This window comes from Musca vetustissima, unplaced genomic scaffold (genome assembly GCF_032173495.1).
Source record: "Musca vetustissima isolate MV318-11 ecotype Yass unplaced genomic scaffold, APGP_CSIRO_Mvet_v1 utg10401, whole genome shotgun sequence".
Lineage (NCBI taxonomy): Eukaryota > Metazoa > Arthropoda > Insecta > Diptera > Muscidae > Musca > Musca vetustissima.
Genome location: NW_026873045.1, coordinates 117392 through 133137, shown reverse-complemented (window position 1 = coordinate 133137; position 15746 = coordinate 117392). Strand labels below are relative to the sequence as shown.

Sequence of the window (15746 nt, the reverse complement as noted above, 5' to 3'; positions counted from 1 at the left end):
ATCAGAGTTAGAATATTGGATTATTTAAAGAATAATTTTAGGTCCTATCAGAGTTGGAAGAGTGATTTTTTAACAACATTCTTATGGTCTAACGGATTTAAAATAGTAAAGATCTATAACCATTATCATTAAAGATCTATCAGAGTTGGATGGATTAATTATTTAAAGAATATTCATAAGAATGTTAAGAGAGTAAATTTCAAAAGGATACTATCAATGTTAGAAGTATGGCATTACATTATTCTTAAGACTCTCTATCAAGGACTTTTATGTTTTTTCCTTTTCACTTATCTCTGTTAGCCCTCTCATTTAACCCACATTTGTGGCAATAATTAATTCCAAGGCAACGATTTTTTTCTAGTTTTCAATTTTCTTAGAATTTCTTCACAACTCAGCTGGAGTCATTAAATTTCCAAGAATATCTTCCACTATCTTTTATTATTTAATGAAGCAAGTAATGCGATAAGTTAGGTATAAAAACTATTTAGATTTCACAATGGCCTTAACAAACTTACGATAAAACGAAGAGTAAGAAAATCTTTCAAGGATATAAACGAAAGAAATTGCAATGAAATGCCATTTCTTTAAAATTTTTCATTCATTATTTTTCAAAACAAAAACCAGCAGAGAAGACAAATAGTTGGGACCAAATGAGCAAAGTCTTTTCGCTCTCCTTTACTGTACTCAAATAACACTCCAATGGGGACAATCGAATGTCCTTGACTAGTCCAACTTACCTGGTTGTTAGATTTATCTCCTTTGGATTTAAGAGGGCATCGTTTATTTCAACAATTAATATATCTCCCGATTGGATTTCAGCTTCACCCTCCCATGAAACCATCATGGCTGTGCAGTCTTTGTCCGTTTTACAATTCTCGGGTGTCTATAAGAAATAGAAGAAGATGAAAAGAAGGATATGAGTAAGAGCAAAAGGATAACGATATAAATAAGTTGCATATAAAACATTCAGCATCGGGAAAAAAGGTAAAGGAAATTGAAAGCAAATAAAGAAAAATAAAAAAACGATGGCGGAAGTGGGTTATAATACTTAATGCTACTGCTGTTGCTGGATTTTCTTCAAAAGAAATTATTTATGGGGACACATATGTGGCCATGCATATCGAATGGTATCTACGGATTTGGATATTTGTTTTCTTGTTGTTCGTTTTTTTTTTGTTCCTTCTCCTTTGATTTCATTATTCAAATAAGCAGATCCTTGTCATAAATTTCCTCTTAATAAATATTCAATTCTTTGTTGTTGTTTCTTACTCTGATGTTGCCGATATTCCTATAAAAAAACAGCACAACTGAATGAAACAAACCACAACAACCTCAAGAAGGATAAAAGAAATAATGCGAAAACAACTGGATATGCCTTAGGCGAAATATTGAAAAGAAACAAAAAAAAAAAAAAAAACATATCGGCATATTTATCAAATATCCATCAGAAAATGGCAATGTATGTGGGAATATATGCCTTCCCCCACCCCACAACTCTCATTCTACCGTGCCAATAATAGGAAACATAAACAACTGGGAACATAAATCGAAATCCTTGATGACCTCATAACCTTTTTCCTGATTATTTCCTTCCTCACATTATGGCCGTTCGACAAATGTTTTTGTTAGGGATCATGTGTGTTTGCTTTTGTAGTTTGTAAACCGCACACACACATGTATACATATTTATATGTATATGCATTTAATATGTGTAAAAGTAAACATATGAACAATAAATTATTTATATAAAACAAGCTTAGAATTTAATATTTTAAGAAATTGGAGAAATATGTGGTTTATTTGATTTTCGAATAAGTTTTCAGGCCATTCATTGTGAAGAACATTTTAAGCTTCTGAAATATGTAAAATTAAATCTATCCTTCTACTCGTCAATTATAAGCCGTTTTACAGTAACCCAACATAAACATAGATTTCGGAAAATGTACAGCATTACATGTCAAAACCACACATGGTCATAATAAATGCAAACTGACGTAACTACAGAAAAATTCAAAATTTACTTTTTGTTTGATTATTGTTTGAGTATTTAGGCATCTAACGTCAAAAATAGCGACCTAATTAAAGAAATTCAAAAGGACGTAACTACAATATTATTTTTATTAATGCAAACAGACGCAACTACACTCCTGCAAATAACTAAAGCACGCAATATTGAAAAAATAAATTCTGAAGTTTTATTAACCCTTTGTGGCCCAATGTTGCCCACAGGCAACAAAATGTTTCAGTGCTTATATTTAATACACATCTAGTAGATATATATTGTTTGGAACTCATACATCAAGACCTGATTATAGACGACACATATCAAAAGAAAAATCGACAAAAGTTATGAGTTTTCAATAAAGAGAAGAGGGTAAATTTGTGTACAGTACTAATTTATGTATACAGTTCAAATTATTTAAATTGCTTCGTATTTGAATAGTACGAATTCTGCCATCAGAATTATTTTTGATTCTTGTAAAAATGAATGCAGTACTTTTCGGAAACAGTACTATTTACTAATATTTTTTTTCTCAAATTCATACAAATTATTTGTTCTTAAGTCCACTTCGCTTATACTCAATTTTCGTTTAAGGGGACACCCCATTCTCGGGGTAAAATTTTTTGTTGATATAATTCGAATCTACACTGATTAAAGAATGTCTCTACAAAATTTCAAGCGAAAATCTCAAGAACTCTTGAAGATATATCCGATTTATTGTGTCAGCATCAAGTGACGGCTAAAGCGCTTCTCAAAATTTAAACGCGTTTTTCTCTAAACATTTTTTTTTGCGAATGGCGGGCACGATAACTCAAAAACTAATAATCCAATCGGTTCCAAATCTGGGAGTGTATAGCTCTAGTATGAACTAGGATAAAGCCAATCGGTGAAGATCTTCCTTATTTTTTAACTTGGTTTTTGGTAAAAAATCGGCGATTTTCCAAAAATATTTTTTCAAAGGTCCACCATTTTGTTAATTTTTGAGCGAAGTCAATAATCCTAGTTCATACGAGAGCCAGACATGTACTCTTTCTAACACCGTTGGAATTTTCGGATTCCGATCATCCAGTGAGGAGTTATCATGCCCGCCATAAAAATAAGGACTTTTCTTTAATTACAAAAAACAACAACAAAACAATAACAAAAATTTTTTGTAAATTATTTTTCTTCTTTTTTAAATCTTCAAATATATATGTGCAAAGTTACAAACCTTAACAAGCATTGGTATTGATTTACCAGCCCATTGCAATTCTTGAAAAATTAAAATCGAGAATGGGTGGGGTTCCCTTAAAGGCCACATTTTCTGTGCATGCAAATCTAACACTGCATTGAACAAATTTTCATATAGTCCACCCTGTTTATACCCTTTACCACACTGTGGTACAGGGTATTATGTCTTTGTGCATATGTTTGTAACAGGCCAAAATAATCGAGATAGACCCATGGTTCCTTTTGAGAATATGCATAAAATCACTTTCTGAGTCGATTTATGCATGTCCGTCCGTCCGTCTGTCAGTTTCGGACGTGAAAATCGGTTAAGATTTAGATATAGCTCCCATATATAACTTCGTCCGATTCAAAGTAAATGGTATACCAAAGACCCTATGTATCTTTCGATTTGCACGAAATTTTACATAGCCTATTGAATTAGGTCTATAATAATGTGTGATAAGTTTCATGAAAATCGGTTCAGATTTAGATATACCTCCCATATATAGTTTCGCCCGATTTTAGGTAAATGGTGCACCAAAGTCCCTGGAAATCTTTTCATTTGCACGAATTTTGGCAAAGCGCACTGAATTAAGTCTAGAATGATGTGTGCTAAGTTTCGTGAAAATCGGTTCAGATTTAGATATAGCTCCCATATATATTTTCGTCCGATTTTATGTAATTTGTATATATATATATATATATATATTTTTTACACGAATTTTGGTATAGCGTACTGGATTGAGTCTAGGATGATGTTGCTAAGCTTCGTGAAAAGATCCATAGCTAGGTCGATTGACACAACGTACTGAAGTAATATAAATTAGTCTCTGGTTCTATCTCCCTCAAATCGGTTCAGATATAGATATATAACAAAAACGTGACGTCTGTTAGGATACACATGTAGAGTATACCCAAAGTGGTTAAGGGTATCATATAGTCGGCCTAGTCTGTTTACTACTTTCCTTACTGGTTTTATTGAAAAAAATACATATGTTGTGTATACATCAGTATTCAGTTATAGTGCATTAAAGAACTTTAATTTTTCCAAAAGAATATACTATATCTCCCGAATGCAAGGATGTATCGATGTCAAATTTTGTGCATATCCTATTTAGGATAGTTGCATTGAATATGTGAACAGAAATTTGTTCTAAGATTGCGGAACAAATCGGGGAACAAAGGGTTAATGTTATTTCTGGGATGTTTGGTACTGAAAATGAGTTGTATCGGCCAATTTTTTCGGTAGCACCCATATAGCGGTACCCCAAGATTCTGTATTTTGACGATTTTCTTAATTTTTTTAACTAATCACTTATAATTAGGTATTTCTCAATACTCGGCGTTCCATACTCCATAAACCACGTTGTTCAAAGTTCTATCGCTATCGGAGAAATATTTGTATGTCTTTAGTGCAGCATTTACAAAAAATCAGTCGAAATGTGTATGGGAGCTATATCTAAATCTGAACCGAAACTTAGTACGCCTCATTCTAGACTCATTTCAGTACGCTATACACAATTTTGTGCAAATCCAAAGAAATATAGGGGCTTTAATGCATAGTTTATATAAAATCGAAAATATATGTGAGAGCTATGTCTAAATATGAACCGATTTCTACAAAACTCAAGACTCTAGACGCAATTTATTACGTACAAATTTTAGTTTTAATCGTGTTGTAATTATGTCCTTTTGTTTCAGAAAATAGCAAGTCAAAAGGACGTAACTGACATAAAACTTTTAAAAAAATATTTTTTTTTTTTTTTGAATTAATAAATACGGCTCTACAGTGTAGTTAAACTAAAAAAAGGAGTTTTTCAACGGTCCTGAATCCAAAAGTTGCCTAGTTGGCTGACGCTTCTCAAAACAGACAAGCATTCTGAATGCAATCCAGATCTACTCGATCTAGAGCTTATATTTTATATTCTTGGACCTATCCTTATATCAGGCAGAGCCATCCTGATTCTCATGTAGAATTTCATACTCAATTCTTGGTTCAATCAACTGTTTCAGCACCACAATAAAAATTCCGTCTTATTTTACAAGGGGTTTTGTATGACACCTCGTGAGGTCAGTCACCATAGTATCGTTAAATGTAGGGATTTTGCCATATCCTCAATTTTTATTCGTACCGCTTCGACTGTCCTACTGTCCAATCATTTTTGATAACATCAGAAATTATTGGAAGTTTTCAAAGGCAATGGTTGGTGAACTTTCGGAATCCTTGTCATTTCATTTTCCGTGGTTAAGGAGGTGTTCAGTGGTGATGAAATCACTGGTTTTAAATGAAGTCAAATCAATCAGTAGGAAAGTTTACAGAAATGTACACCTTCGGAAAATCTATATTTAACACTAATATATATTTAAACACTACTTTGACCCAAAATGTTTAAAATACACGAAATATTGGTCCCAGACCTTGTAGTATACCGATAGCCACATCTATCCGGGTAAATGTTTCTGGGTAAAATATGGACCTATTAATTTAATTTCAATCAAATCAAACGCGATTTGAAATCTAATCAGTACACTTCTCAAACAGTGATCCTTTGAGACGTATAATAAAAACTTCGCAGAAACCCCAAAATAATAAACTTAAGGTTTCATTTTAATTTCCCATTTACAGTACCGATATCTGGGAGATACTTCAAAACCTGAATCGATATATCTATATAAATTCCAGTTTCGAATTTAAATTTTTAAAGTGTATTATATAATTTACATATGCATGAACCCCATTTACCTTGTATCGATTTAAATTCTTATGAGATAGAAACTATAAATAAGATTTAAGCACACACAACATATTCCTTAAAATATACATAAAATGTATTTTTCAGAGAATACAAGACATACAGTACGTGCTATTTTAGATAACCTGGCAATTTCCATAAGAGTCTTATAAATTGAAATTTGTCATTTCCAGTAAGGAGTTGAAATATTATTTATTAACATGTAAACCTAAATCAATATTTGTCTAAAAATGTGGCCACAAATATGGACAGATGTTTGCACAAACATTGTGTTCTACATTCAGAAAGGTGTTACAGGACACATACTCTAAATAAAATTTAGTGATTTATATTTGTAAAAATAAAAATATTTAAATGTTTGGTCTTCTAAGAGGTGTAATTATAATAATTTATATAACTTGTAATACAATCGAAAATATGAGTAAACTTGAAGAATTCAGATGGACCTATAGATGACCGCAACTTACCATTTGGGTTCTCAGAAGGTAGAAATTTTCCCTGAATCCAATTTTCATAAGGGTTCCTTTATTACAACCCCAGCCCATCATAGGCATAGCTAATTTATTTTGCCTAGGGACGGACCTTATTGAAATTAGGAAAAATCGGTCCAGATTTTTCCTTGTTCAAGTGGTTTTATGATAAGTGGCTAATGCAGTCACAAGATCTGTGTGTGTGCGCTGATAATAAAGAATCAATAGAAGTCCCCACACAAAGATATTGGTCCGCTCATTTGATGTAAACAAATGAACGCAACCCCTTATGCACTGTGGGAATTGATAGCTGATATGTGTATAAGATTGGGCTAAGTTAGATTAGTTTATGTAGTTCTTAAGTCAGACTATTTCATAAATAAATTAGAGTTGAAACTACAATCGAACAATAAGGTTGGTTTCAATATCTCACTCTAACAGCTCCCATATATAGTTTCGTCCAATTTTAAGTAAATGGCGCACCAAAGTCCTTATGTATCTTTCTATTTGCACGAAATATTGCATAGTGCAATAAATTGACAAATAGAATTATGTAGGGTAAGTTTCGTGCAAATCGGCTCAGATTTAAATTTAGCTCCCATATATATATTTCCGTCCGATTTTATGTAAATGGTGCACCAAAGTCCCTATATATCTTTCGATTTGCACGAAATTTGGCAGAGCGTTCTGAATTGAGTCTAGAATTATGTGTGCTAAGTTTCGTAAAAATCGGTTCAGATTTGGATATAGCTACCATATATAGTTTCGTCCGATTTTTAGTAAATGGTGCATTAAAGCTCCAAAGTTTGGCCGATTGACACACAATTTTGTACAACGTACTGAAGTTACTGAATGACATGTCTATAGATTGATTTAAGTCAGTTCACAGTTAGACAAAGATTACATATGTTAGCTTATACAATTTCATGGTCCTCAAAAAATTTGACGTCTATAAGGACTTTACTTCTTTTCTTACTGGTTTATATTAAAATAGTTAATAGTGTTGAGATTTTCCCTACATAGCCGTATTCCACTATATATTCTGAACTTGAATTTGTTTGTGTATACCCTATAAAGTATGACATTCTATGACGTTTTAACCATTTCTGTATACTACTTTCGGAGGGTATCAAATTACAAAAATTAAAAAGTCAACTTCGTAAATGAGTTATGTCCGTCCACATTTAGGCATTGCCGCCATATAATACTAGATTGGCGCATAATAATACCAGATTTCGGCATTTAAAATATATAGCGTAAAGAAAAGGATCAATAACAAAACATGAAACTTAAAGGTCTGGTTTGAAAATGAGATGTCGAATTTATCGGTCCATATTTAGGCATTGCTCATATACTTCTCAATAATATTAATACTATTACCTCTTTAAATATATCCTATGCCTCTAAATTGAAGTATATTGAGGATTTTAGATACTTAGGATCCTAACTGATATTTTGATGAACCACTTTTATCTTAAAATCAATTTGTATGTATCTTCATTGGCTGTAGTCGATATTTTATATATTCAGTTCCAAGAGTATATAAAATAGTCCACTATAGCTTAAAATTTCTTCCCTACAAGTTTGTTCACTTCCATTATTGGCGATAACACATTTTCATACCCAACACTAATAACTTTCAACATTTACTTTATATCAAATTATTGTCATCATCATCCCGAACCCTTCCCACGCCCATCTATAAAAAACAAATGTTTCTTTTTTCATAATTTTTAATTTCATTTTGTACCATTTCCTCGAAGTTTTTTTTCGTCAATTTCCTTATTTGTTTACATTTAATTAAGTATTTTTTATATTCACTTCAAGGGAAAAACAACGAAAAAACATAAGGCACAAGGATGAGTGTCCTTCCAAAGAAAAGAACAAAAACGACAACGGCAACATTTTCATTAACACTCTGCACAGGCCATAATGGGAAAATTGAAACATATCCATTAATAATACAAAACAATATGCTGTTAATATTTTCCCCAGTGTACGATGGTTTTTTTCTTGCAGGTACACAATTTTGTTTTAAAGTTCAACTTGTCAGGTGTTTTTTCTTCTTCTGTTTTTTTTTTTGCTGCGATATATGTATTTATGTGTATGTACGTATCACTGTCATCTCCGTTTGCATTGAAGGTTGCCAAGCATCAATGAAGGATATAAATAAATAATTCTTTTTTTATATTTTTTGTGGAAGAGCAACATCAGGATTTTATGACAACAAATGTGGCAAGAGCAACAACAACAAGAACAAACACATTGTAGTTAAACATAAAAAATATGAAAACTTTAAAAAATGTGTGTCAGTTTGTGGCTATGGTTGTGCTATGACGGTGACAAAATGCCAAGATGGATAAGTAACAAAATTTCGTTGTTAAAAATGACCTGGTGATTTTTTCGCTTTAAGATAAAATATTTATTTTATTTCTAAATAAAATTTAAATTTAGTTCCCTTGGCTTTTCATAATATTTGATATTGATGAGAAACAAAAATAACATTTTGTTTCTTCATAAAATTCAATAGCCCTGACCATGCCTTAGGCACCGAGGAAACATGTGTGAATGAGTACAGATAAACTAATGAATTATTTAATGGATTTACTTCATCTGCAGATGTTTAGGCAGCAATGTAAAAGTTGAGCAAAATATTTCGAAATCGTTAAGCAATTTTATTAAAAGTTTCCTGTGTCGTACAGGAAGAAGAAAATGTTCTCAGAAAAGTTATATAAATTGTATTAAATTAATTTCTATAAATATTGAATTTATTTTTGGCAGATTGTAGCATGGAATATTTTTAAAGGACATCAATAGACAAGGATGTGTAAAAACAAAAATTTCTTTTTTGGGCCTCAATAACCGCGGGTTTTTTAAAGAATATTTTTCATGGACCAACAGGACACTGTGGTGGGTTTTTAAAGAACATTTTTTCAAGGATCAGCAGACCACTAGGGGTTGATATTTTAAATAATATTTTTTCAAGGACCAACAGCCCAATAAGCGTGGATTTTTTAAAGAATATTTTTTCAAGGACCAACAGCCCAATAAGCGTGGATTTTTTAAAGAATATTTTTCAAGGGTCAACAGCCCAATTAGCGTGGATTTTTTAAATAATATTTTTCAAGGACCAATAAGCGTGGATTTTTTAAAGAATATTTTTCAAGGACCGATAAGCGTGGATTTTTTAAAGAATAATTTTCAAGGACCATCACAGTAATAGACCTGGAATTTTTTTAAGAACCGTCAGAGTAATAGTCATGGATTTTTAAAGAATATTTTTCAAGGACCAATAAGCGTGGATTTTTTAAAGAATATTTTTCAAGGACCAATAAGCGTGGATTTTTTAAAGAATATTTTTCAAGGACCAATAAGCGTGGATTTTTTAAAGAATATTTTTCAAGGACCAATAAGCGTGGATTTTTTAAAGAATATTTTTCAAGGACCAGTAGACCACTAGGCCTGAACTCTTCAACGAATATTTTTCAAGGACCAACAGCTCAATAAGCGTGGATTTTTTAAAGAATATTTTTCAAAGGCCCAACAGCCCAATGAGGCGTGGATTTATTAAAGAATATTTTTCAAGGGCCAACTGAGGCGTGGATTTATTAAAGAATATTTTTCAAGGGCCAACTGAGGCGTGGATTTATTAAAGAATATTTTTCAAGGGCCAACTGAGGCGTGGATTTATTAAAGAATATTTTTCAAGGGCCAACTGAGGCGTGGATTTATTAAAGAATATTTTTCAAGGCCAACTATTAAAGAATATTTTTCAAGGGCCAACTGAGGCGTGGATTTATTAAAGAATATTTTTCAAGGGCCAACTGAGGCGTGGATTTATTAAAGAATATTTTTCAAGGGCCAACTGAGGCGTGGATTTATTAAAGAATATTTTTCAAGGGCCAACTGAGGCGTGGATTTATTAAAGAATATTTTTCAAGGGCCAACTGAGGCGTGGATTTATTAAAGAATATTTTTCAAGGGCCAACTGAGGCGTGGATTTATTAAAGAATATTTTTCAAGGGCCAACTGAGGCGTGGATTTATTAAAGAATATTTTTCAAGGGCCAACAGAGGCGTGGATTTATTAAAGAATATTTTTCAAGGGCCAACTGAGGCGTGGATTTATTAAAGAATATTTTTCAAGGGCCAACTGAGGCGTGGATTTATTAAAGAATATTTTTCAAGGGCCAACTGAGGCGTGGATTTATTAAAGAATATTTTTCAAGGGCCAACTGAGGCGTGGATTTATTAAAGAATATTTTTCAAGGGCCAACTGAGGCGTGGATTTATTAAAGAATATTTTTCAAGGGCCAACTGAGGCGTGGATTTATTAAAGAATATTTTTCAAGGGCCAACTGAGGCGTGGATTTATTAAAGAATATTTTTCAAGGGCCAACTGAGGCGTGGATTTATTAAAGAATATTTTTCAAGGGCCAACTGAGGCGTGGATTTATTAAAGAATATTTTTCAAGGGCCAACTGAGGCGTGGATTTATTAAAGAATATTTTTCAAGGGCCAACTGAGGCGTGGATTTATTAAAGAATATTTTTCAAGGGCCAACTGAGGCGTGGATTTATTAAGAATATTTTTCAAGGGCCAACTGAGGCGTGGATTTATTAAAGAATATTTTTCAAGGGCCAACTGAGGCGTGGATTTATTAAAGAATATTTTTCAAGGGCCAACTGAGGCGTGGATTTATTAAAGAATATTTTTCAAGGGCCAACTGAGGCGTGGATTTATTAAAGAATATTTTTCAAGGGCCAACTGAGGCGTGGATTTATTAAAGAATATTTTTCAAGGGCCAACTGAGGCGTGGATTTATTAAAGAATATTTTTCAAGGGCCAACTGAGGCGTGGATTTATTAAAGAATATTTTTCAAGGGCCAACTGAGGCGTGGATTTATTAAAGAATATTTTTCAAGGGCCAACTGAGGCGTGGATTTATTAAAGAATATTTTTCAAGGGCCAACTGAGGCGTGGATTTATTAAAGAATATTTTTCAAGGGCCAACTGAGGCGTGGATTTATTAAAGAATATTTTTCAAGGGCCAACTGAGGCGTGGATTTATTAAAGAATATTTTTCAAAGGCCAACTGAGGCGTGGATTTATTAAAGAATATTTTTCAAGGGCGGAGTGGATTTATTAGCATATTGAAAATTTTTAAAAAAAAAATCAAAATTTTATCAAGGGCCAACTGAAATATCGTGGATTTATTAAATTTTTCCAATATTTTTCAAAGGCCAGCAACGTAAATGACCCAAACTGTGAAAATTGATTTTTAACATTTTATTAGCCCCAAGGGAATGATGCTCCAGTAAAGTTGTAAATTAAATATGGGGGGAGAAAGGATGCGAGGTTGGCTACCATGGAAGGAAGAAGGTGTTCCCAGCGCAGAGTGAAGAAGGTATTCCAGGTGTTTAGTTCAAATAAATAATGAACCAGTAAACACTGTAAACTTAGCAAATGACTTGTTCGTGATAATTCGTGAGTGAATTTTTAAAAACGCAGGAGTTTTACTTCGCGGATAACAATGGTATCAATATTAAATTTACAGCCTGTTTTTGTAAAATTCCAAACGAACGAATTCGAGTGACTTACGACCAAACTCCTTGGTTTTGAAAAATATGTCATTTATTTTTGTTTTGAATCAGAAAATATTTATAAACATAAATAAAGGTTTGGTCGTAAGTCACTCGAATTCGTTCGTTTGGAATTTTACAAAAACAGGCTGTTACTTTTTTTGATAAGAATTAGGAAGGAGGGAATAGTTTTTATGGTTGGCCATTGGGAAGGCGCTAGTTACTTGTACTGAATGGAATATTATAAATAATGAATGTGGACCGTTCGAAACGGTATCAACCTTTCAAAATTAGTTGAATGTTTCCAAAAACGTGGGAAACACAGATCTGTGTTTCTGTTGTAGATGAGAGAGTGGACTGAAATAATGCTACATAGAAAAAGATACACAAGGGGTCTCTCTGAGTTGATGTGAGTCAAATTACCCAAACTTTGTCAATATTCCGAACCTATAATGAAAAATTTCTTCTAAAAATGGTTTTATTTTCTGAAAACCCATGAATAATTTTCTGTGAAGAGGTCCCTAATCCTCTTACAATATAAGATTGTGTATACATTAGTTTGAAAATTCGGCTACGACCTCTTAAAATCTTACGTTGAGCCTTAAAATTTTATGCTATATATAATACTCCGCTTCAGTTGGAAAAATTAACTAATATTGTGGCTATGTCATAGCATGGACCTACATTGACAGTTATCTATTAAGAGACACTTTGGAAAGGATACACTATTTTGCATTCTAGAATCGAACAATCTAATCAGATTTTCACGTTGGATACAAATATGATGTGAAAACGCAATAACGTCAGTCTAGTCTCAATTTGATATGTCCTGCAAAATTTCGTGTCAATCGGACAAACATAGGAGTTTAGTGCACCATTTACATTAAATCAGATGAAAATATATATGGGAGCTATATCTAAAACTGGACCGACTTTCACGAAACTTAACACACATCATCCTAGATTTAATTCAGTAACCTATGCCAAATTTCGAACAAATCGAATGATATACAGGGACTTTGGTGCATCATTTACATTAAATCGGCCGAAAATATATATGAGAGTTATATCTAAATCGGAACCGATTTCACGAAACTCAGCACACATCATTCCAGACTGAAGTCAGTAAGCTATGCTAAATTTTGTGTAAATCGAAAGTACCTAGCTGCACCATTTACATTTAATCGGACGAAAATATAAACAAATAAGCTGTGCCAAATTTCCTGTAATTTGTTTACAATATAACATGGTCAGACAGACAGATAGACGAACGGACATGCACAGATTGCACAGAACGTGATTCTATGTATATTCTCAAAAGGAACCATGTGTCTATCTCGTTTCCTTTTACCTGTTATAAACATATGCACAAAGACATAACACCTTGCACCACAGTTTGGTGAAGGGTATAAAGAGAAAAGAAGAAATGTGCTACCTATAGAGCGATAAGTCTCATTCACATCGCTTATAAAGTGCTATCCAGCGTGCTGTGTGAACGACTGAAGCCTATGACCAATTATATTATTGGACCATACCAATGTGGCTTCAGGCCTGGCAAACCCACCCACGAAAATGACATCGACACATTTCACCTATTCGTCGACTATAAAGCGGCATTTGACAGCCCGTTCAGAGGTGTTTAAAATCAGGGCTTCGTTTGCCATTTCTTTAAAATTAATATGGCTATGCAAGATAACATTAAGTGACACAAGATCAGCAGTTAAAGTCGGAAAGGACCTCTCGGAGCCCTTCAACACCGAACGAGGATTCAGACAAGGTGACAACCTGTCGTGTGACCTGTTTAACATACTGCTGGAAAACGTCATACGAGATGCAAATGTGAACAGAAATTGCACTCTGTACACCAAACAGCATATGTTACTCGCCAACGACATCGAAGCGGTAACAGTGACCTTTGAACGAATTGAAAAGGAGTCTGCCAAAGTGGGACTGGCAGTAAATGGCGAAAGACCAAGCTGATGGTAACAAAGCGCAAGACGTTTAGTAGACTCGGAATAACTGTGAAACTTGAGAACTAAAGCTTCGAGGTAGTGAACGATTTTATATACCTCGGTACCGCCATAAACAATAATTATAACATCAGCTTTGAAATCCACAGGAGTATAGTGTTGGCCAACACTATGGTCTGAGTATCTAACTCAAAAGCAAGGCCACCAGATCATACTCACAATCTACAAGCCGCTGAGTAGAGTGCTGTTGTATGATTCTGAAACATGGGTACTTGCGCAAGCAGATGAGACAGCACTTGGAGTGTTTGAAAAGAAAAATTTTCCGGAAGATCTATGGGCCGATCTGTGTCGACGGTGAATATTGTTGTTGGCTAGGTCATGTTGGGCGAATGGATGAGGATTACTTACTCAAAAGGCATATAAAAGCGAGCCAAGTAATATACTTTTTATTAAAGGTATCTGAAGAAAATACCTAGTAATTTTCTTTAGTGCTATACAGATTTGCTCTTATTTGCAATTTAATTGCAATTACTAAAAATTATAAGCTGAAAACAGGCCCAGAATATTTAAAATGATTTAGGTATATTTAATATTAGCTCTGTGTTTCAGAAATTTTTAGAAATCTAATTTCTTTGCTTACCAAAGTAAATCGTAGGCATTTGTTCGGTTTTCTAAATATCGTTTAATTAACTTTGAATAATTTCAACAAATTATTCATATTTCTGCTGAAATACTCTGACGCCATTATAAAAATCAGCTTCGAACATCTCGAAAACAAATTTCACAAAAAAAAGTGTGCATAAAGTTTTAATTCACATCTTATTTGTTGAAATTATGCAAAGTGGAAAGAACAGCAACTTAATTACACCAAATAAACTACTATTCATAGTTTTAGTTTTTTGTATATTTTTTCATTCACATAAAAATAATTTATTGTTCAAATGCACTAAATGCCAGATTTTTCTTAGTTCTTTTTTTTCTAACTTAATTTAAATTAATTCATTTCGAAAATTGAAATTACTGCACAAATTTGTTCTTTTCAGAATACGAAGTCTTTACTTCCACTAAGATTTAACGTAATTATTATTATTTTTTACTTGATAAAAAAGCCAGAAGAAAACAAAAAAAATCGAAATATATGAAGAAGCATAAAAGAGAAACCCGGAAAAAATAGCATGGTACTCCACACAAAACCAGAAACCAGAATGAATATGAAAGACATAAAACAACCCTTGAAAACACATTCAACAAAATGATGTTAATTAAACATCATTCAACGCTTCAACAATCAAACGAAGGGCTTTTTTAATCTACTTTGTTTGTACTCAATTTTTTTATAGAATTTTCATATTTTTTTTTACCAAGTTGGTTTGTTATGTTGATTCGAATGAAGTTGCTCAGAATATTAGCATTGTTTTCTCCTATTCGAAAACTTGATTCATTAATTAAAAATAAATGGTTTAATTTTTATTAAATTAGCAATCGTATTAAATTTGTTAAACAATAAGATGCATTAGAAAAGAGAAACTAAAAAGGAATATAACATGGATTTCAACCAAGAGCTTTTTTCAAATCACTGTAAAAAACACAAAAAATGTCCCAGAAATATATATAGAGGCCCCGTTTAAATGAAACCTCACCAGACTTTGAGGTTTTGGCTACATTATGGCCACTACTACAATTAGTCATTAAGTAATAATAGAATAATAAGTAAATGATCCGATTTTGAGCTTTCCCCTACTTCGAAAAACCACTCTACCA

The 15746-nt window shown here is 32.8% G+C and overlaps 1 protein-coding gene across 1 annotated transcript in view; it reads right to left on the bottom strand.

The window, feature by feature from the left end:
• Window positions 1-737: 737 nt before the first annotated feature.
• LOC133322268 (uncharacterized) overlaps window positions 738-15746 on the bottom strand; it is a gene marked incomplete at its 3' end in the record, with an annotated part of 48068 nt that continues 33059 nt past the window's right edge. The window contains exon 2 of the mRNA XM_061531283.1: window positions 738-883. Within this exon, the coding sequence (XP_061387267.1) occupies window positions 738-883 (146 nt within the window). The remainder of the gene's footprint in view (window positions 884-15746) is intronic.